We start from the raw sequence: 22229 nt of genomic DNA, 5'->3' as shown, positions 1-22229 counted from the left end.
AATGTTTGTAGGATTAGACCCTAAAAATTTTATGTATCTTCTCCCTCTGCTCCCACTGTCATTTCTAATTTGTGAAATAAATCATTTTCCTAGTGATTAAAAGGGATGGTTGTATGCACTTCCTGTTTTTCTGCTTTCTGACTTTGTGGCTGCTACATCAATGTGACACAGTATGTGACCTAAATAAAAAATGATTAAATAATCATTGGAATATACTTGATATAGGCAAGTATGGTTATTTTTAAGATAATTAGTATTATTTACCTATGCTTTTAGATTTCTCTGGCACTTGTCAGGGCTGCAGGTACACGTGTGCACACACTGAATGGGTCCTCTGTTTGTTCCTTTTTGTACTCCACCCTGCATTTTGTTCTATATAAATAAGGGTTCTTCTTTCGGTCTCTAAAGCATCCTCTTATGAGTTTATTTGGTTGAAGTGTGTGTCTAGACTACTATTGTATATTGAAATGCCGCTCATGTGATTATTTACATCAAACATAAATCTTCAGGATTTTTCTGTGTACTATGAATGAAAAATACTGTACAAAGGCTGGGTATTAATCTTCTCTCACACATATGCGCATGTGTACACACACACACACACATACGCATGACAGCTTCTGTAATAATTATCCATGAGTAGACCAGGAACATGATGCCATGCAAGGGACTCTGGGGGATCCTAGTGAGAAGAGAAGGTTCTTGTTCGGGAAACTTCAGGGATTTCTAAGTAACACATCCAGTTGGTGGATAATGTTTAATTAGCAGAGGAAGTGAAAGGAGTGTTATAAAGAGACATTATGGCTGTAACCACCACGTAAGGTCAATATTGAATCAGTGGTATAACTTTTATCTCTCACTAGATGAATAAACATTTCATTTTATAGTTCAGATTTTTAAGAATCACACTTCATTTAGGGAATAAGAATATTATAAACAAATAGTGTTCTGTACCATATCCACTGCTTTGCCCTACTCTGATGATGCAATGTATGGCTCAGTCAGCCATATAAGCTGAGCTTATGGGTCTTTTACATTGCGAGAGCAGCACAAAGCCACTGGAGCATGCCAATGAATCTGTCTTCTGATTTATGAATAAGGGGGAGATTTTCAAAGGTACAAAAGGGAATTTAGGCACCCAAAAGCCATTAACTTTCAGTGGGAGTAACAAATGTGGAAGACATTTGGGGCTTGATCTGGCATACACTTTTTCCACTGTCAACTTTGGCAGAAAGGATGCAGGATCATGCCTTTACTTTATATTTGGCAGTTTATTAGCAGGCAGTGCCATAGGCCTAATATTAAGATTTACCATTCTTACCAAATCTTATGTTTCTTGTGACATAATTTTCAATCTTAATACATGTGATTCTGTAGATGACCATGTATAAAAGAAACAGTGTAGAGGGCAGCATGAAGAGATGAAAAATGAATGATTGCTTCTGTCACAGGTGAAGAGGTGGAGTGAAAACTAAACTGGAAAACAGCCTTTCTAAGTGCTATTTTTTAGGTTTTTTATCACACAGGAAGGGGCATCTGAACAGATTTTCAGCCCCAAAATGGAGCTTTTTTTGGACCATTAATCTGTCACAGTACGTGGGGAGATGAGAAATCCTTTCAATTTTAAACACAGGATAAAAATAAAAGGAGTACTTTATTATGCTGCTTTTTATTCCAAACTGGCTATGTAGAAAGGAAGTTTTCTGTGCATTTTTTGTAATTTTTTGAAAACTGGGTAGTAACCAACTCTGTATTTTAAAAATTATGAAGCAAATTCCTTTGTTCTAAGGAGTGATTTGCAGACCTGGTACAATAGGAAATGATCAGGAGTTGCAATACTTCATTAAAAAAATATACAGAGATTTCAAAAACACAATCAGTGAACAAGGAAGCTGAGAAGGAAATCAGGATTGACTCCTTCAGTGGTTGCATATGCAAGTTCACGGGGAGAAAAAGGAGATTTCAGAAACTTCCCTCATCCAGTATATATGTTTCAAGTGATGGTTTAAATGGACCAACAGCCTCATTAACTTAGCTCTTCTTTTTTCACAAGCAGATCCTTTTCATTGTCATCACTAACTTCTACTCTAGGATGGGAATTTTCTGTCTCATTTCTGTAGTATTTTTCCCAAATGTGTTCTATATTCCTTTTCCCTCCTCCTAGTGATCACTGGGACTTCTGTTGCTTGTACTCCTACTGATACAGTCTCTAACAAATAATGGAATCATCAGGCTCTGACTGGAGTCAAGTGCCGTGGGAAAGCTACACAAACATTCAAACTTTGTAATTCTAACTGCCACATCAGCTATAGAGCCTGACTCTGATATTGAAGCACTGAAAAAGATGCTAGAATTGGAGAGGGATGAAGATTCTGCAAAGAAAAAGAGTAGAACAAACCTAAAATAAGTTTTGAAAAAATTCCACAGAAATCACAAGTGCTCTCACACTAGAGCAGCAGTTGGGCCCCGATTCAGCAAAGTACTGAAGCACATGCTAAAGTGCATCCCTGTTTAGCAAAGCACTTAATCACATGCTGAGTGTTTCAGTGAAATGAAGTAAAACAGACTTAAATGAATGCTTAAAATGAAATGTGTTTATGTATTTTGCTGAATCGGAGCCTTTGGCTGTGTCTACGCTACAGGGCTTGCAGCGGTACAGCTGTGCCACTGTAACTGCGCCGCGGTAAGGTCTCCTGTGCAGCCGCTCTATGCCGACGGGAGATTATGCCTATGTCAGCATAATTAAACCACCCCCAATGAGCGGCCCTCCAAACCGCTGCTTTTGTCGGTGAAACTTATGTTGGTCAGGGGTGTGTTTTTCCACACCCCCGACTGACAGAAGTTTTATCGAGAGAAGTGCTAGTGTAGACAAAGCCTTAGTGATGACAAGGAAAAAGAACTACATGTGAAGATGAACACTGAGGTTAGTGGTGCTGTTGGTGTGTTCAAAAGTTCATATGCATCAGTCTTGCCTTGCAACATATCTCACTGTTATAACCTTGGCTTTGCTGAGAAGAGACTGCCATTTGGGCTAAATTATGTTGTGGATTATTTTATGTGAAAAAGTGTTCACTAAGGAATGGATGAAACTGTGACCAGAATGGGATTTGAACTCTGACAACAAAGGTTTGCTACCAAATCTTAGGTTCACATTAGGAAACACATATGGTCTGACTTTCAGAGGTGCTGACTACCAGGAGCTCCTATTGATGTTTGTACAGCTGCTCATCTCCCTTAAATGTCAGGATAATGCAATTGAACAGTTTACAATCCAGTCACCTGGTCCTACAAACATTTTACTTAGTTACATTACTCATATGTAACTTTGTTCAGATCTGCTTAATAATCCATAAGTTTGGAGTCTAAATGGTGGCCATAACTGATATGTGAACATGCCACAAAGGCAAAAGGGCAAGGATGGATATGGGGTACAGAGGTATAATTACCTGGCTATTCAGTGGGTGCAACAGCTTTCTGGGTTTTTTTAACTGAAATATAAATACACTCCTTTTTGGTTGGCTCTGTTGCATGAGATAAATGTAACATTCTTCAGTAAGAGGATGGGGGAGGTTGGCTCCCTCCACATTGCCTCATTAATGGTCTCATTCTGCATATTATGCTTCACATCAGTTCAGTAGATATCAAGGCTTCCTAACTTCTCCTGGGCAGACTTCAAGATGCGCAGCTTTTGGCTATTAATTTCTGACTGTGCTAATTGTACATTCTCAACTGTACATTCTGCATTGATTTTAATTAGACTTGCTTGACAAACAGATTCTTTCTATACTCCCACAATTCCTTTTCTCAATTGTGGTGGTACTGTTATTCTTGACATTTTGTAGAATATGGGGCAAACTCTGCTCTCCTTTACTCCAGCATCAATCCAAGGTAATTCCACTGACTTCAGTGGAGATACTCTTAACTTGCTACATTATAAGTGAGACCTGAATTTGCTTATATAATTGACAGTTGCATATATCTGAATAGGGGTGGCTGGGAGGAATCACAGACATTTCCAAAAACAATGTTTGATCCTTGTCCTTAATGGATTTTATGTCCATTAAAGAATGCATCAAGCGATGACTATGTGATAGGAAAAGTACAATTCTAAAGACATGGAAATGAGAATGGGACATTTGTAACCATCACACTTGCTGACAAGCATATATTGTCATTGTGGAAATCTAATGAGTTACGGCGGGGGTTGGTTTTCTTTTTCATCTTTTGTTTTTTATTACACCTCAACAGGGGGAATTCTAACTTTACATTTCCAACATTTTTTTCTTTTTTTAAACAAAAAGTAGTTGATGGAATTTTGATGAAGTGGTGATTAATCTCAGACACTGTTGCCTTTTGTCAGTGATCAGTTGCAATTTATTTTCTGAAAACGAAAAGGGAGAAAAAAATCTGTATTTTCCTATGTCTGAAGCCATGAGTTATAATGAATTGTTTTTCATTTGAGCAACGGCATTTGCCTTTTTATAGGAAAGTGGGTCTTGCTTCCCTTTCCTCTGAAATGGGGATATTTTGAGGTATACAACACTTACATGTATTCTTATTTGTATCAAACTCTAAAATGTCAGTAGTTCAGCTCTCGCAGGTTAAAGTGACACCAGCTGTTGTTTAATGGGCTCTCACTTTTATTCTACAGAAAAATGCAAAGGAAGAGGAAGAGCAGGTTCACATTTTGATTCAGCTCGGAGACGGAGTAGAGCTGTCCTTTATCATATCTCCGGACACCTGCAAAGAAGAGAAAAGAACAAATTAAAAATTAATAATGTAGGTGTAATGCATATGTTTCATTTTCCCTCCTCTTTTTGGCATATATGTTCCCTTGCTGCTGAAAGAGCAGCAGATGCACTCACTAGCTTTACTAATTATTTTTTGTTTTCTTTGACATACATATTTGCAGTTTCTTTTAACGAATACACTGAAAAAGATCAGCACATACATAAGAGAAATCCCTAATCACAGTGTTGTCATAGCAAGAAGATTAAGGTATATGGCAGTGCAGTGCAGAGCAGCAGGTAGATAGCTTTGGCTGTGGTATTTCATTTGCAGTTTATGAACCAGGACAGTGTGTTTAGTCAGATTATAAGTACAGATATTTTTATCAAAGGAAAAGGCCTTATGAAATTTCTCAAAACTTAATTTTAGCTTCCAGTTTTCCCTATATAATTGCTTTTAATACCTTTTGCTAGAAGATCCATGAATAGATTAAAGTAATAAAAACCTACATGTTACAAGAAATCGAGAAGGCTATTTCTCTGAGAAAACATTTGATTTGAATGTATCAAACTTGGTGCAGTACATAACCTGATGTGCTTGTAATTTAATTGCAGTAGAACTTTCTCTGTATTAAGAAAATCCTGGTGTTTATCTCAAAGTAACAGTAACTGACAAGTAAGTTAATAGAATACTCTGTGGATGTTGTATTTTTTTTAACTTTGTCAGTTTTGTTCAGCATCAGCCTTCTATTGTTATACTCCTGACTCCCCCTCCCAGAAGGTACAAAATAAAATAACTAAGTTCTGGGGAAAGCCCTTAGGCTTTTTTTAATATAAATTTTAACCAGTAAATCTAATAGCTAATTGTTACCATGATGCCCTAAATATCTACAATCTCCTTATCAGTCAATCCCAAAGCATGTCTATATGCTACACTGTGACAGCCGTTTGCCAAAACTCAGAACCTCAAGAGCCAAATCCTCAGCTGCAGTAGACCAGCATCACACCATTGACACTGATGCTATTTACTCCAGCTGAGGCTTTGGACCCAAGTCTCTGACACCTTTTGAACTTTAACCCCATATGAGGGACTCCTTTGTTTCCCCACCTGCAAAGAGGTGAGTATTTAGAATCTTAGAGAGAATAGTCTTTCTGGGAATCTTAAAGCAATAGTACTAGTTATGCTTGTCCCACAACACTCCATGATGCCATATCAGCACATTTAGTCTCTGCTGCCATTAAGCAGGACTCGTGGGCTCTGTCTCTGCCTCCTCAGCCCAGTGAATAAGACTGACTGCCAATTAAACCTTTACAAAGGAATCCAATGTACGTGATCCTAAGGGTATGTCTACACTACAAAATTAGGTCGAATTTATAGAAGGCGATTTTTTAGAAGGCGATTTTATACAGTCGATTCTGTGTGTCCCCACACTAATGCACTAAGCGCATTAAGTCGGCGGCGTGCATCCACAGTACCGAGGCTAGCGTTGCACTGTGGGTAGCTATCCCAAGTTCCCGCAGTCTCTGCTGCCCATTGGAATTCTGGGTTAAGCTCCTAATGCCTGATAGGGCAAAAACATTGTCGCGGGTGGTTTTGGGTGCACGTCATCAGTCACCCCTCCCTCTGTGAAAGCAATGGCAGACAATCGTTTAGCGCCTTTTTTCCATGCAGGCACCATACTGCTTTCAGCAGACGGTACAGTAGGACTGCTAACCGTCGTCATCAAACCACCGCTTCCATTGCCACTCTGCTCTTCTGATGCTATGAATCCACCTCGCAGGTCCTCTGTATGACTGTTGTCATCCACCGCTTAATCTGGCACTCTGCTCTCCTGGTGGTCTCGCAGGGCCGCTTCTGCTGCAACTCTGCTCAGCTGCTCTTGTCTCGCCATACCGCGGCAAGTGTGCAGCCTGCTCAGCTGTTGTGTCCTAGCAGCAGACGATGCAGTGTGTCTGCAACACTGGTCATCCAACCACCGCTTCCTCTGGCACCCTGCTCTCCTGCAGATGCCATACCACAGCAAGCATGGAGCCCGCTCAGATCACTGCGGCAGTTATGAGCATTGTAAACACCTCATGCATTATCATGCAGTATATGCAGAACTTGCAAAAGCAGGAGAGGAGGCGATGGCAGCACGGTGACAAGAGTGATGAGGACATGGACACAGACTTCTCTCAAAGCACGGGCTCCGACAATTTGGCCATCCTGGTGGCAATGGGGCAGGCTTATGCAGTGGGATGCCGATTCTGGGCCCGGGAAACAAACACAGACCGGTGGGAATGCATAATGTTGCTGGTCTGGGATGATTCTCAGTAGCTGTGAAACTTTCGCACGCGTGAGGGCACTTTCATGGAACTTTGTGACTTGCTTTCCCCTGCCCTGAAGCGCAAGAATACCAAGATGAGAGCAGCCCTCACAGTTCACAAGTGAATGGCGATAGCCCTCTGGAAGCTTGCAACACCAGACAGCTACCAGTCAGTCAGGAATCAATTTGGAGTAGGCAAATCTACTGTGGGGGCTGCTGTGATGCAAGTAGTCAACGCAATCACTGAGCTGCTGCTATAAAGGGTAGTGACTCTGGGAAATGTGCAGCTCATAGTGGATGGGTTTGCTGCAATGGGATTCCCTAACTGTGGTGGGGCAATAGATGGAACGCATATCCCTATCTTGGGACCGGACCACCAAGGCAGCCAGTACATAAACTGCAAGGGGTACTTTTCAATGGCGCTGCAAGCACTGGTGGATCATAAGGGACGTTTCACCAACATCCATGTGGGATGGCCGTAAAGGTACATGATGCTCTCGTCTTCAGGAACTCTGGTCTGTTTGAACAGCTGCGGCAAGGGACTTACTTTCCAGACCAGAAAATAACCGTTGGGGATGTTGAAATGCCTATAGTTATCCTTGGGGACCCAGCCTATCCCTTAATGCCATGGCTCATGAAGCCATACACAGGCACCCTGGACAGTAGTCAGGCGCTATTCAACTATAGGCTGAGCAAGTGCAGAATGGTGGTAGAATGTGCATTTGGATGTTTAAAAGCACGCTGGCGCAGTTTACTGACAAGGTTAGACCTCAGCGAAACCAATATTTCCATTGTTGTTACTGCTTGCTGTGTGCTCCACAAGATCTGTGAGAGTAAGGGGGAGACGTTTATGGCAGGGTGGGAAGTTGAGGAAAATCGCCTGGCCGCTGATTACGCTCACCCAGACACCAGGGCGGTTAGAAGAGCACAGCAGGGTGCGCTGTGCATCAGAGAAGCTTTGAAAACCAGTTTCATGGCTGAGCAGGCTGTGGTGTGACAGTTCTGTTTGTTTCTCCTTGATGAAAACCCACCCCCTTGGTTGACTCTACTTCCCTGTAAGCCAACCTCCTTCCCCTTCCCCCTTCGATCACCGCTTGCAGAGGCAATAAAGTCATTTCTGTTTCAAATTCATGCATTCTTTATTAATTCGTCACACAAATAGGGGGATAAATGCCAAGGTAGCCCGGGAAGGTTGGGGTGGTCGATGAGGGGAGGAGGGAAGGGCAAGGCTACACTGCACTTGAAAACTTATTGAATGCCAGCCTTCTGTTGCTTGGGCATTCCTCTGGGGTGGAGTGATTGGGTGCCCAGAGCTGCCCCCCACCCCCACATTCTTGGGCACTTCGGGAGGAGGGCAGTTGGTTACACAGGGGCTGCAGTGTCAGTCTGTGCTTTTCCTGCACCTCAACCATATGCCGGAGCATATCAGTTAGATCCTCCATTCACCTCAGCATTGCATCCTGCTTCCTTTCATCACGCTACTGCCACCTCTCCTGTTGCTCCAGCCATCTATCCTCTCGTGTGTCCCTCCTGTCCTTGTGTTCATTTTGTGGTTTCCTGGACTCTGCCATTGCCTGCCTCCACGCATTCTGTTGGGCTCTTTCAGTTTGGGTGGACTGCATGAACTCAGAGAACGTTTCATCACGAGTGCTTTTTTTTTTTGCCTTCTTATCTGCGCTAGCCTCTGGGATGGAGTTGCTAGTTGCAGCATTGAAACATTTGCAGCTGCCGGAGGGAAAAAGGGAGCTTAAAATTGAAGAAGACACGTTGCCCATTTAAAAGGAGGGGCTGATGTTTTCAGGTTATCATGCAGCACAAACCCAACTAACCCCCCACACACACACCCAATTCTCTGGGATGATCGCTTCACCCCTCCCCACACCGCATGGCTAACAGCGGGGATGATTTCTTTTCAACCACAGGCAAACTGCCCAGCAGGAATGGCCACCTCTGATGTCCCCTTAATAGAATCATAGAATATCAGGGTTGGAAGGGACCCCGGAAGGTCATCTAGTCCAACCCCCTGCTTGAAGCAGGACCAATTCCCAGTTAAATAATCCCAGCCAGGGCTTTGTCAAGCCTGACCTTAAAAACCTCTAAGGAAGGAGATTCTACCACCTCCCTAGGTAACGCATTCCAGTGTTTCACCACCCTCATAGTGAAAAAGTTTTTCCTAATATCCAATCTAAACCTCCCCCACTGCAACTTGAGACCATTACTCCTCGTTCTGTCATCTGCTAGAGCCATCCTCTTTGGAACCCCCTTTCAGGTAGTTGAAAGCAGCTATCAAATCCCCCCTCATTCTTCTCTTCTGCAGGCTAAACAATCCCAACTCCCTCAGCCTCTCCTCATAACTCATGTGTTCCAGACCCCTAATCATTTTTGTTGCCCTTCGCTGGCCTCTCTCCAATTTATCCACATCCTTCTTGTAGTGTGAGGCCCAAAACTGGACACAGTACTCCAGATGAGGCCTCACCAATGTCGAATAGAGGGGAACGATCACGTCCCTCGATCTGCTCGCTATGCCCCTACTTATACATCCCAAAATGCCATTGGCCTTCTTGGCAACAAGGGCACACTGCTGACTCATATCCAGCTTCTCGTCCACTGTCACCCCTAGGTCCTTTTCCGCAGAACTGCTGCCTAGCCATTCGGTCCCTAGTCTGTAGCGGTGCATTGGATTTTTCCATCCTAAGTGCAGGACCCTGCACTTGTCCTTGTTGAACCTCATCAGATTTCTTTTGGCCCAATCCTCCAATTGGTCTAGGTCCTTCTGTATCCTATCCCTCCCCTCCAGCGTATCTACCACTCCTCCCAGTTTAGTATCATCCGCAAATTTGCTGAGAGTGCAATCCACACCATCCTCCAGATCATTTATGAAGATATTGAACAAAACCGGACCCAGGACCGACCCCTGGGGCACTCCACTTGATACCGGCTGCCAACTAGACATGGAGCCATTGATCACTACCCGTTGAGCCTGACAATCTAGCCAGCTTTCTACCCACCTTATAGTGCATTCATCCAGCCCATACTTCCTTAACTTGCTGACAAGAATACTGTGGGAGACTGTGTCAAAAGCTTTGCTAAAGTCAAGAAACAATACATCCACTGCTTTCCCTTCATCCACAGAACCAGTAATCTCATCATAAAAGGCGATTAGATTAGTCAGGCATGACCTTCCCTTGGTGAATCCATGCTGGCTGTTCCTGATCACTTTCTTCTCATGCAAGTGCTTCAGGATTGATTCTTTGAGGACCTGCTCCATGATTTTTCCAGGAACTGAGGTGAGGCTGACTGGCCTGTAGTTCCCAGGATCCTCCTTCTTCCCTTTTTTAAAGATGGGCACTACATTAGCCTTTTTCCAGTCATCCGGGACTTCCCCGGTTCGCCACGAGTTTTCAAAGATAATGGCCAATGGCTCTGCAATCACAGCCGTCAATTCCTTCAGCACTCTCGGATGCAACTCGTCCGGCCCCATGGACTTGTGCATGTCCAGCTTTTCCTAATAGTCCCTAACCACCTCTATCTCCACAGAGGGCTGGACATCTCTTTCCCATTTTGTGATGCCCAGCGCAGCAGTCTGGGAGCTGACCTTGTTAGTGAAAACAGAGGGAAAAAAAGCATTGAGTATATTAGCTTTTTCCACATCCTCTGTCACTAGGTTGCCTCCCTCATTCAGTAAGGGGCCCACATTTTCCTTAGCTTTCTTCTTGTTGCCAACATACCTGAAGAAACCCTTCTTGTTACTCTTGACATCTCTTGCTAGCTGCAGCTCCAGGTGCGATTTGGCCCTCCTGATATCATTCCCCTATTTCAACCAGGTGACCACAAATGATATCACTCTCCTGAGGATAACAGAGGGAGATAAAGAACGAATGTTGCTTGAATGCTAGCAAACACTGGGACCACATGCTGCCATGCTTTCGTATGCAATCATTCCAGACTACGTGCTACTGGCCTGCCGTGGTAAAGTGTCCTACCATGGAGGACTCAATAAGGCTACTCTCCCCAGAAACCTTTTGCAAAGGCTTTGGGAGTACCTCCAGGACAGCTTCATTGAGATGTCCCTGGAGGATTTCCGCCCAATCCCCAGACAGGTTAACAGACTTTTCCAGTAGCTATACTGGCCACGAATGCATCCCAAGTCTTCAGGGCAAATTAATCATTAAACACGCTTGCTTTTAAACTGTGTATTATATTTACAAAGGTACGCTCACCAGAGCTGCCTTCTCCTCCTTCAAGGTCCAGGAGCCTGGGTTGAGAGGGTATTGGATCCTGGGTGATAAACAATTCCTGGCTGTCGGGGAGAACGGTTTCTCTGCTTGCCTGATGTATGCTATCTTCAACCTCCCCCTCCTCATCACCTGTTGTGTGAGATTGTACAGGGGTGGGGCAGTGGTAGGGGCACCGCCTACAATTGCATTCAGCTCATCATAGAAGTGGCATGTCTGGGGCTCTGACCCAGAGTGGGCATTTGCCTCTTGGGTTTTTGGTAGGCTTGCCTAAGCTCCTTAAGTTTCAAGCAGCACTGCTGCGGGTCCCTGTGATAGCTTCTGTCCTTCGTGCCCTTGGAGATTTTTTCAAATATTTGGCATTTCGTCTTTTGGAATGGAGTTCTGATAGCATGGATTCCTTTACCCATACAGCGATCAGATCCCGTACCTCCCATTCGGTTCGATTCTGGGACTCCATGGTCACTTCTGCTGATGAGCTCTGCATGGTCACCTGTGCTGATGAGCTCGCCACACTGGCCAAACAGGAAATGAAATTCAAAAGTTCCCAGGGCTTTTCATGTCTACCTGGTCAGTGCATCCGAGTTGAGAGTGCTGTCCAGAGAGGTCAAATTGGAGCACTGTGGGATAGCTCCCGGAGGCCAATACCATTGAATTGCGTCCACACTAACCCAAATTTGACCCAGCGTTGTCGATTTCAGCGCTAATCCTCTCATTGGGAAGGAGTACAGAAATCGATTTTAAAAGCCCATTAAGTCGACAAAAATGGCTTCCTTGTGTGGACGGGTGCAGGGTTAAATCGATCTAACTCTGCTAAATTCGACCTAAACTGGTAGTGTAGACCAGGGCTAAGAGAAACAGAAACAAGACTAATTACTTAATTTTATGTGTCGAGCCCTGTTATTTCTCATAATTCCTTAAACCTGAGGGGCAATGACATATCACTGACCATAATAATATCACTGACATCTGGGAAATAGATGGATGGCTAAGTGTGAAGATTGCACAGTGTTGTGGGAGGGGAATAAGGAGCTTACATAAACGCTTGACCAAAGTGTGGTCCTTGCACTCATGGAAACTCAGAGACTGCTCCTGTAACAACTCCCTTTGGAGCACCCCAAAGGGCACAGGAAAAGGTGAAGAGTTAATAGAGCCATCCCACCCACCCACCCAAACTTGCTGGGTAGCAAATCTGTCTGGCCATAGAAGGGGGAGTGTGCCTCACCTTTTAAAATGGTTTCTTGATGTATGAGCAAATTCTGAGAGGCATACTCAGAGGCTCTAATGGTGCAATAATAGGTTTCAGAGTAGCAGCCGTGTTAGTCTGTATCCGCAAAAAGAAAAGGAGTACTTGTGGCACCTTAGAGACTAACAAATTTATTTGAGCATAAGCTTTCGGGAGCTACAGCTCACTTCATCGGATGTATGTAGTGGAAAATACAGTGGGGAGATTTTATATACATGGAGAACATGAAACAATGGGTGTTACCATACACACTGTAATAAGAGTGATCAGGTAAGGTGAGCTTTAGGGCCTAATAACATCAGCCACACTATCAGAGGCTCGTTCACTTGCACATCTACCAATGTGATATATGCTATCATGTGCCAGAAATGCCCCTCTGCCATGTGCATTAGCCAAAATGGACAGTCTCTGCGTAAAAGAATAAATGGACACAAATCAGACGTCAAGAATAACAACATTCAAAAACCAGTCGGAGAATGCTTCAATCTCTTTGGTCACTGGATTGCAGACCTAAAAGTGGCAATTCTTCAACAAAGAAACTTCAGAAACAACTCCAACGAGAAACTGCTGAATTGGAATTAATTTGCAAACTGGATACAATTAACTTAGGCTTGAATAAAGATTGGGAGTGGATGGGTCATTACACAAAGTAAAACTATTTCCCCATGTTTATTCCCCCCCCCACACGCACACTGTTCCTCACATGTTCTTGTCAACTGCTGGAAATGGCCCACTCTGATTATCACTACAAAAGGTCCCCCGCGCACCCCCCGCTGTCCTGCTGGTAATAGCTCACCTTACCTGATCACTCTTGTTACATACTCTTGTGTATGGTAACACCCATTGTTTCATGTTCTCTGTGTATATAACATCTCCCCACTGTATTTTCCGTTACATGTATCCGATGAAGTGAGCAGTAGCTCCCAAAAGCTTATGCTCAAATAAATTTTAGTCTCTAAGGTGCCACAAGTACTCCTTTTTCTTTTTGCGGATACAGACTAACACAGCTGCTACTCTGAAACCTATCATTGCACCAGTAGAGCCTCTGAGTATGCCTCTCAGAATTTGCTCAAACATCAGGAAGCCATTTTAAAAGGTGAGGCACACTCCCCCTTCTATGGCCAGACAGATTTGCTACCTAGCAAGTTTGGGTGGGTGGGTGGGATGGCTCTCTGGAGCCAGGGGAGGTGGATGTAGACAGATCAGGCAAGGATGGGTGGAACTTGGACTTGCTGACAAAGAGACTGGGGACAGGAGCTGGGGGGAACTGGGAATGACTGGACAAGTAGACTGGGAGTGGAGGATGCAGCCTGGGACAGAGCAGCCAGAGGTGGAGATTAGGACTGACTGGGTAAGGAGACTGGTGCCAGGCTGAAAAGCCTGAGGATTGGAGACTGGGACTGACTAGATGAGGACAGTAGGACAGGACTGAGGATCAGGATGGTGAAAAGACATAACTGAGAGAGAGTCAAGTAGGAGGGAATGGGACACAAAGAGTCAAGTTTGAGGAGAACAGGCAGAAGAGTCTGTGCCCACAAGAGAATCTCCGCCCTTCTAGAGCCTGGGTTGGAACCCAAGATTCACAAATTTCACCATTCCTCTGCTGTCAGCAAATATCTATGAAACTACTGTCAAAGTGTCTTGTCACCCTCGAGTGCTGGTTCACATCTAGGATGACAACCGCCTACTGCTATCAGTAGGATACTCTGTTAGCTCAAATGACCTTGGTCTGTGTGGAGGATGTAAAGATTTCAACCCTGCTGATTCATGAGTGTCAATATGATTCCACATGATGGAATTTTACTTTTTCTACTTTTTTAAACAAGTAGAAAATTGCATACACTAAAATATGTTAAAAGAATGTTAAGGTTGCAAAGTCGAGCACTAAAATTAGGAAATGTCAGAATTAAGTTGGCTGTTTTACCTTAATTCACTCCCCTTGCGTGTATGCATTATGATCCAGTCTTTAATTACATGATCCTGTGCTGTTTTTTTCTACAGGATCCCTCATTCCATGCATGTGATGATCCTGCTCTGGGAATTGGTGAGGGTGGTGTAGTGAAGGAGGCTGTTGTCTGTAGGACTCTTGCTTCATTTGTTGCAGTAGTTGGAAGGTGTATAGTGAATGAGGAAGAGACTGGAGGGTCTCATGGTTAAAGCAGTGAATGCTGCCCTGGAGAACTGGATTCTATCCCTGCCTCTGCCACAGAGTTGCTCTGATGCTGGGCAAGTGGCTTAAAGCAAACCTCTCACAGGTGGTCACTGATTGTGTTCTATGTTTTCTGCATCCCTGACTTGAGACCTAGGGGTCAGATTTGCAGAACTGTTGGGCACTCACAACAGCAACTGAAGTCAATGGGAACTGATTTGAATATATTGGTGCTATATAATGCTATATACTCTGAAAAATCAGGTCCAAGGTAGCTCAGATTGGGCATGCCAAATTAATGCAGGGGTACTGGAATAATTTGTATAGTGGGCTGCTGAGCCATTGAACCAAAATGTAAACCGTGTATATGGTGGAAACCACTTCAAGCCAGCGGGTGCGGCAGCACCCCCAGCACCACTACTTCCAGCACCTATGAACTAATGGATACTTTTGGCCTTATTTCGTCAGCCTTAGTTCCCCATCTATAAAATGGGGATTATACTATCCCCTCACCTTTACAGAGTGTTATGAAAATAAAGTAATGTTTGTGAAGCACTCATTAATTAGTGACGGTTGACCTAGATAGGCCCATGAGGAAACTAGTAATTCTTTTTTCAGAGCAGGGTACAAATAGTGTGCAAATAATAAATAAAGGCCTGGGATCATAAATTCAATAATAGGGAGGAAAAAATATTGAACAGCAGCTAATTTAAGTGAGCACCGTGCACTGAATGAGGCAGGGGTCATGTGGAAAAAATAGTATGTGACCATTTAATTAAAGACTGTATTGTAATAAATACACACAACTAAAGTTGCACAGGTGAGATTAAGTCTTGCATTTGCTCACTTTGGGGAGCTTGACTGCAACCATAATGTTCTTTTAATGTATTTTTGTGTTTGTAACATAATATTCAATTTGAAAACAGAACAAAACTATTAAAGTTAATTTATAAAAATAATTTAGAAACAGATTTTGAATTTTATCAGCTGTTATTTTGCAGCAACTGAAAGTTCTTGCTGTGGAAGTAAGGTAACATCAAATGAAAAATATGGCTTTGGAAGTGGAGGGAAAAAAATACTTTTTCATCGGACTTGGTCTCTAGAAAACGAAAGATATAGTTCACTTGACTGAAGTCCTAAAATAGCTGTATATTAATGATCTCTAGTTTAATATATGGCCAAAGAGCCAAAATATTCTCATCAAAGCTTTCAGTCTGCACGCTGAGGTTGATTTTTAACATGAACAAAACAATGTTAAAATAACCAAAGTCAATTGTGTATACACTGGGTGCTTAATCCAGCATCTTCTTCACACTCAGAACAGGTATCTAAAAGAATGTACCCAAGGTGTAGATTCATAGGTTATAAAACCAGAAGGGACAACTGTGATCATCTGTTCAGACTTCTTGTGTAGCACAGGCCAAAGAACTTCTCTGAATTAATTTTCTGTTTGAAATAGAGCATATGTTTTAGAAAAACATCTAATCTTGATTTTTAAATATCCAGTGATGGAGAATCTGCCACAAGCCTTCCTATATTGTTACAGTGGTTAATTACCCTCACAATTAAACAAGTTTGCCTTATTTATAGTCTGAATTTGTCTAGCTTCAGCTTCCAGCCATTGCATCAGGTTATACCTTTGCTACATTGAAGAGCTTTCTATTATAATTTTTTTGTTCCCCATGTAGGTATTTATTGACTGTAATCAAATCACCCTTTATCCTTCTCTTTGCTAATCTAAACATGCCAAGTTCCTTGAGTCTTTCACTATGAGATGTTTTTGAATCGTTTAATCATTGCTTTGGTTATTCTCTGAATGCTGCTCCAATTGATCAATATCCTTCTTGAATTGTGTACACGGGCTCTGGTCACATTGTTCCAATAGCAGTTGCACCAGTACCAGATACAAAGACATATAACTTGCCTGCTTCTACTTGATATTCCTTGTTTATCATAGAATCATAGAATATCAGGGTTGGAAGGGACCTCAGGAGGTCATCTAGTCCAACCCCCTGCTCAAAGCAGGACCGATCCCCGACTAAATCATCCCAGCCAGGGCTTTGTCAAGCCTGACCTTAAAAACGTCTAGGGAAGGAGATTCCACCACCTCCCTAGGTAACGCATTCCAGTGTTTCACCACCCTCCTAGTGAAAAAGTTTTTCCTAATATCCAACCTAAATCGCCCCCACTGCAACTTGAGACCATTACTCCTTGTTCTGTCATCTGCTACCACTGAGAACAGTCTACAGCCATCCTCTTTGGAACCCCCTTTCAGGTAATTGAAAGCAGCTATCAAATCCCCTCTCATTCTTCTCTTCTGAAGACTAAACATCCCCAGTTCCCTCAGCCTCTCCTCATAAGTCATGTGTTCCAGTCCCCTAATCATTTTTCTTGCCCTCCGCTGGGCTCTTTCCAATTTTTCCACATCCTTCTTGTAGTGTGGGGCCCAAAACTGGACACAGTACTCCAGATGAGGCCTCACCAATGTCGAATAGAGGGGAACGATCACATCCCTCGATCTGCTGGCAATGCCCCTACTTATACATCCCAAAATGCCATTGGCCTTCTTGGCAACAAGGGCACACTGTTGACTCATATCCAACTTCTCGTCCACTGTAACCCCTAGGTCCTTTTCTGCAGAACTGCTGCCTAGCCATTTGGTCCCTAGTCTGTAGCAGTGCATTGGATTCTTCCATCCTAAGTACAGGACTCTGCACTTGTCCTTGTTGAACCTCATCAGATTTCTTTTGGCGCAATCCTCCAATTTGTCTAAGTCCCTCTGTATCCTATCCCTACCCTCCAGCGTATCTACCACTCCTCCCAGTTTAGTGTCATCTGCAAACTTGCTGAGGGTGCAATCCACACCATCCTACAGATCATTTATGAAGATATTGAACAAAACCGGCCCCAGGCCCGACCCCTGGGGCACTCCACTTGATACCGGCTGCCAACTAGACATGGAGCCATTGATCACTACCCGTTGAGCCCGACAATCTAGCCAGCTGTCTACCCACCTTATAGACCATTCATCCAGCCCATACTTCTTTAACTTGCTGGCAAGAATACTGTGGGAGACTGTGTCAAAAGCTTTGCTAAAGTCAAGGAACAACACGTCCACTGCTTTCTCTTCTTCCACAGAGCCAGTTATCTCGTCATAGAAGGCAACTAGATTAGTCAGGCATAATTTGCCCTTGGTGAATCCATGCTGACTGTTCCTGATCACTTTCCTCTCCTCTAAGTGCTTCAGAATTGATTCCTTGAGGACCTGCTCCATGATTTTTCCAGGGACTGAGGTGAGGCTGACTGGCCTGTAGTTCCCAGGATCCTCCTCCTTCCCTTTTTTAAAGATGGGCACTACATTAGCCTTTTCCCAGTCATCTGGAACCTCCCCCGATCGCCATGAGTTTTCAAAGATAATGGCCAATGGCTCTGCAATCACATCCGCCAACTCCTTTAGCACTCTCGGATGCAACGCATCCGGCCCCATGGACTTGTGCTCATCCAGCTTTTCTAAATAGTCCCGAACCACTTCTCCCTCCACAGAGGGCTGGTCACCTTCTCCCCAGGCTGTGCTGCCCAGTGCAGTAGTCTGGGAGCTGACCTTTTTCGTGAAGACAGAGGCAAAAAAAAGCATTGAGTGCATTAGCTTTTTCCACATCCTCTGTCACTAGGTTGGCTCCCTCATTCAGTAAGGGGCCCACGCTTTCCTTGACTTTCTTCTTGTTGCTAACATACCTGAAGAAGCCCTTCTTGTTACTCTTAACATCTCTTGCTAGCTGCAACTCCAGGTGTGATTTGGCCTTCCTGATTTCACTCCTGCAAGCCCGAGCAATATTTTTATACTCACCCCTGGTCATTTGTCCAATCTTCCACTTCTTGTAAGCTTCTTTTTTGTATTTAAGAGCAGCAAGGATTTCAGTGTTAAGTCAAGCTGGTCGCCTGCCATATTTACTATTCTTTCTACACATCGGGATGGTTTGTCCCTGTAACCTCAATAAGGATTCTTTAAAATACAGCCAGCTCTCCTGGACTCCTTTCCCCCTCATGTTATTCTCCCAGGGGATCTTGCCCATCAGTTCCCTGAGGGAGTCAGTCTGCTTTTCTGAAGTCCAGGGTCTGTATTCTGCTGCTCTCCTTTCTTCCTTGTGTTAGGATCCTGAACTCGACCATTTCATGGTCACTGCCTCCCAGGTTCCCATGCACTTTTGCTTCTCCTACTAATTCTTCCCGGTTTGTGAGCAGCAGGTGAAGAAGAGCTCTGCCCCTACTTGGTTCTTCCAGCACTTGCACCAGGAAATTGTCCCCTACATTTTCCAAAAACTTCCTGGATTGCCTGTGCACCTCTGTATTGCTCTCCCAGCAGATATCAGGGTGATTGAAGTCTCCCCTGAGAACCAGGGCCTGCGATCTAGTAACTTCTGCGAGTTGCCGGAAGAAAGCCTCGTCCACCTCATGCCCTTGGTCTGGTGGTCTATAGTAGACTCCCACCACGACATCACCTTTTATACATCCCAGGATCACAATAGTCATTTAGGCATCACACTGGGAGCTCCCATTCAGATGATTATCCACATGACTTGCAAGTCTTTTTCAGTCCATCATGCTGAAAGTAAGGCCTACATTCTTATGGTTGACGGTAGAAAAGAAGGAAAAGGCACCAATTGTTAAGCCTCTACAGTCTAAAGCATAGTTAGTTCGGTTTGGTATTTTTATACACATGGAAGGACCCAACTACCCTTGTAACCAATCAATTTAAGAAATCAAGTTTCAGAGTAGCAGCCGTGTTAGTTTGCATCCGCAAAAAGAACAGGAGTACGTGTGGCTCCTTGGAGACTAACAAATTTATTTGAGCATAAGCTTTCGTGGGCTAAAACCCACTTCATCGGATGCATGCAGTGGAAAATATAGTAGGAAGATATATACATAGAGAACATGAAACAATGGGTGTTATACACACTATAACATATAACACCCATTGTTTCATGTTCTGTGTGTGTGTGTGTGTATATATATATATATATATCTTCTTACTGTATTTTCCACTGCATGCATCCGATGAAGTGGGTTTTAGCCCACGAAAGCTTATGCTCAAATATATTTATTATTCTCTAAGGTGCCACAAGCCCTTCTGTTCTTTTTAAGAAATCAAGAGGCTGCAGTGAAAACATCAGAAGTGTATGTAGCTAAATGGAAAATTCTAGCGCATATGGATAACGTATTTGAGAAGTAGCAGAATGTCAAATGCCTTAGGATTTATGCTATATTAGCCATTTTTGGACACTGTCCCTCTGTTCAATAGGTTAGTGTTGAGGTTGGTGTTTTAGGCACAGGCAGTGCTTCCGTTCCTCCCACATTATTTTTGACTCACTGAAATTAAATATATTATAGTACCATTTTAATTACAAAGGATCATTACACTGAGCTATGGAGCTGTAAAATTGCAGTGTAGATCCTAGAGCTTGGGCCCGAACATCTACATTGCAAATTTTACAGCCCCAGAGCCCGAGCCCCTCATGTCCAAGTCAGCTGACTTGGGCCAGCCCTGGGTGTTTAATTGCAGTGCAGACTACCCAGTGTGCACTGCAGAGCTTGGGGGAGATATTGTGGTCTGCACTATCCCACGCTCAGGGCTGTGCTTTAAAGGCTCATCCTTGCCCTGAATGAGAAAGCACATTTGTGTATCAATAGAAGGACTTAACTGACTATATTCACAATTAGAATTGTCCTAGAGCGTGACTTGTCAAACCTGTGATTTTCCCCCGCAAGCTACAGTAACTCTGGTGTTCTCAGCAATATTACAATGGTAGCTCTAAGGCACTGCTGATCACATTAGACATGCTGCATTGTCCCTTGTCTTTCCCATTGCTTTGTCAGTTCCTAAGAGAAAAAAATAATAATTCAGGAACTTAAACGTGAACTAAGATTTGTGAAAAGATGAAGATAAGAACTATAGAAGATATAATCAAGAACTTAAAGCAGAGGAACAAACTTAGTTCTTCCTGCTTAGGGAAAATAATTTCAACAGCTGTACTGCAATATAATTAAACTCACCCAGGCCTATGACAAGGACAAACAAAAAACCACCAAGAGCTGTGAAAAAGCATAACAGAAGAAAGATTTTTTTAGAGCAGTATATTTAGGAGAAAGAACAACTCTTTTAGGTTTATGAAACTCTGTCATGAGTATAGGATGACCTAGAGGAGTCTAACAAAGAGACTGCTCTCAAGAATGATATGGAGTATCAACCTGTAAAGAATATTCACTGGAATATTCTTTGAGCGAGAACTTTGAGAAAATGAGAGAGAAAACATGAAGATTCAGTTAGAAAAAAAAAGATTTTGTCTTTGTGTATGTTTGTGTGTGTGTGTGTGTGTGTGTATGTAATTACAATTTTTATTTTGTTAGCATCTAAAGGCCAAAGTGAGATTGGGATCCCAATACACTAGGTGCTATACACACACGTAAAAGATAGTCCCTGCCATGAAGAGCTGATAATCTAAATAAACAAATCAGACAAAAGGTGGAAAGGGAAATGGAGGGATTGATCAAAAGGTCATACAGCAGGTCAGTGGGAAGAGAAACCTAATCCTCTGACTTAGTGGGCTAGTGCACTATCTTAAGGATCATACTGCCTCTCAAGTACAATTACGAATGTTTACTAGTTTTCCCTGGAAATTTCCCTGGGATCGGGCTAGCGCAAAATAATCCAGAAAGAATTGCAGAGATCAAGTATTCCAGGCCAGTGGAAGCAGCTGTGTTAACACATTATTCTGCTGGGGAGGCACTTCAATTACACCTTTTTGCCCACCAGGGGCAGCTGTGGTGCCAGAAGAAAGGGCAGCTGGCTCACCGCGGGATCAGCCAGCTGTGGAGAGGGAGGGGGAATTTTGGCCTTGCCGCCCCACTTCTACAAAGATTCCAGCACCCTTGCTGTGATCCTTTCTCTGAAGCATCAAGAATTACTGCTGTTGGAGATAGGCCACTGGGCATGGGGGGCCAGTACTCTGAGATGATGCTGAGCATTCTCTCTCTCGGGTGCTTGACTGGCTGGTTCTTGCTCACATGCTCAGGAAGATGATTTCCTCCTAGGTCAGACTGGCAGTGACCTTGTTTTTCTGGTTGGTTGTTTGGTTTGTTTGCCTTCCTCTGCAATGGCAGGTGCAGTTCTTATGGGTATATCTCAATCAATTTCCTCACACTACAAGGGCCTTTGGGCATCAGTGCACTTCAGTCCCTCCTCTTTTCTGCCTGTGACAAATAATAGTTTAGTCTTGTGCAGGCTGTAATACCTTTGTCTAATTCAGATTGGTGGGTGTAGCATGAGGGTTGTTGGGCGGTGTTGGTGGCCTGTGATATATCCGAGGTCAGACTGGATGATCTGAAGGTCCCTTCTTTGGACTTAAACTATATTTGGCAAGTGGGGGGAAAAAAAACCCACAGGTTCAGCAGCTGCAAAAATGGATTACTGTTCCAGAGTACAAAGCTAACCTAGCAAGATCTATGAAGTAATTTGAGTAATTGTAGGAAAAAGAGAGAGCCAGTGTTTGCCACTGCAGAAGAGAAGTG

At 43.5% G+C, this 22229-nt stretch overlaps 1 protein-coding gene across 1 annotated transcript in view; it reads left to right on the top strand.

Annotated features, from left to right (window-relative positions):
* KCNH8 (potassium voltage-gated channel subfamily H member 8) overlaps positions 1-22229 on the top strand; it is a 394139-nt gene that overhangs the window by 180022 nt on the left and 191888 nt on the right. Inside the window, exon 4 of the mRNA XM_073333523.2 lies at positions 4652-4779. Coding sequence (XP_073189624.1) covers positions 4652-4779 — 128 coding nt within the window. The remainder of the gene's footprint in view (positions 1-4651; positions 4780-22229) is intronic.

This window comes from Lepidochelys kempii, chromosome 2 (genome assembly GCF_965140285.1).
Source record: "Lepidochelys kempii isolate rLepKem1 chromosome 2, rLepKem1.hap1, whole genome shotgun sequence".
Taxonomy (NCBI): Eukaryota; Metazoa; Chordata; order Testudines; family Cheloniidae; genus Lepidochelys; species Lepidochelys kempii.
This window is presented reverse-complemented; position numbering and strand designations above follow the sequence as displayed.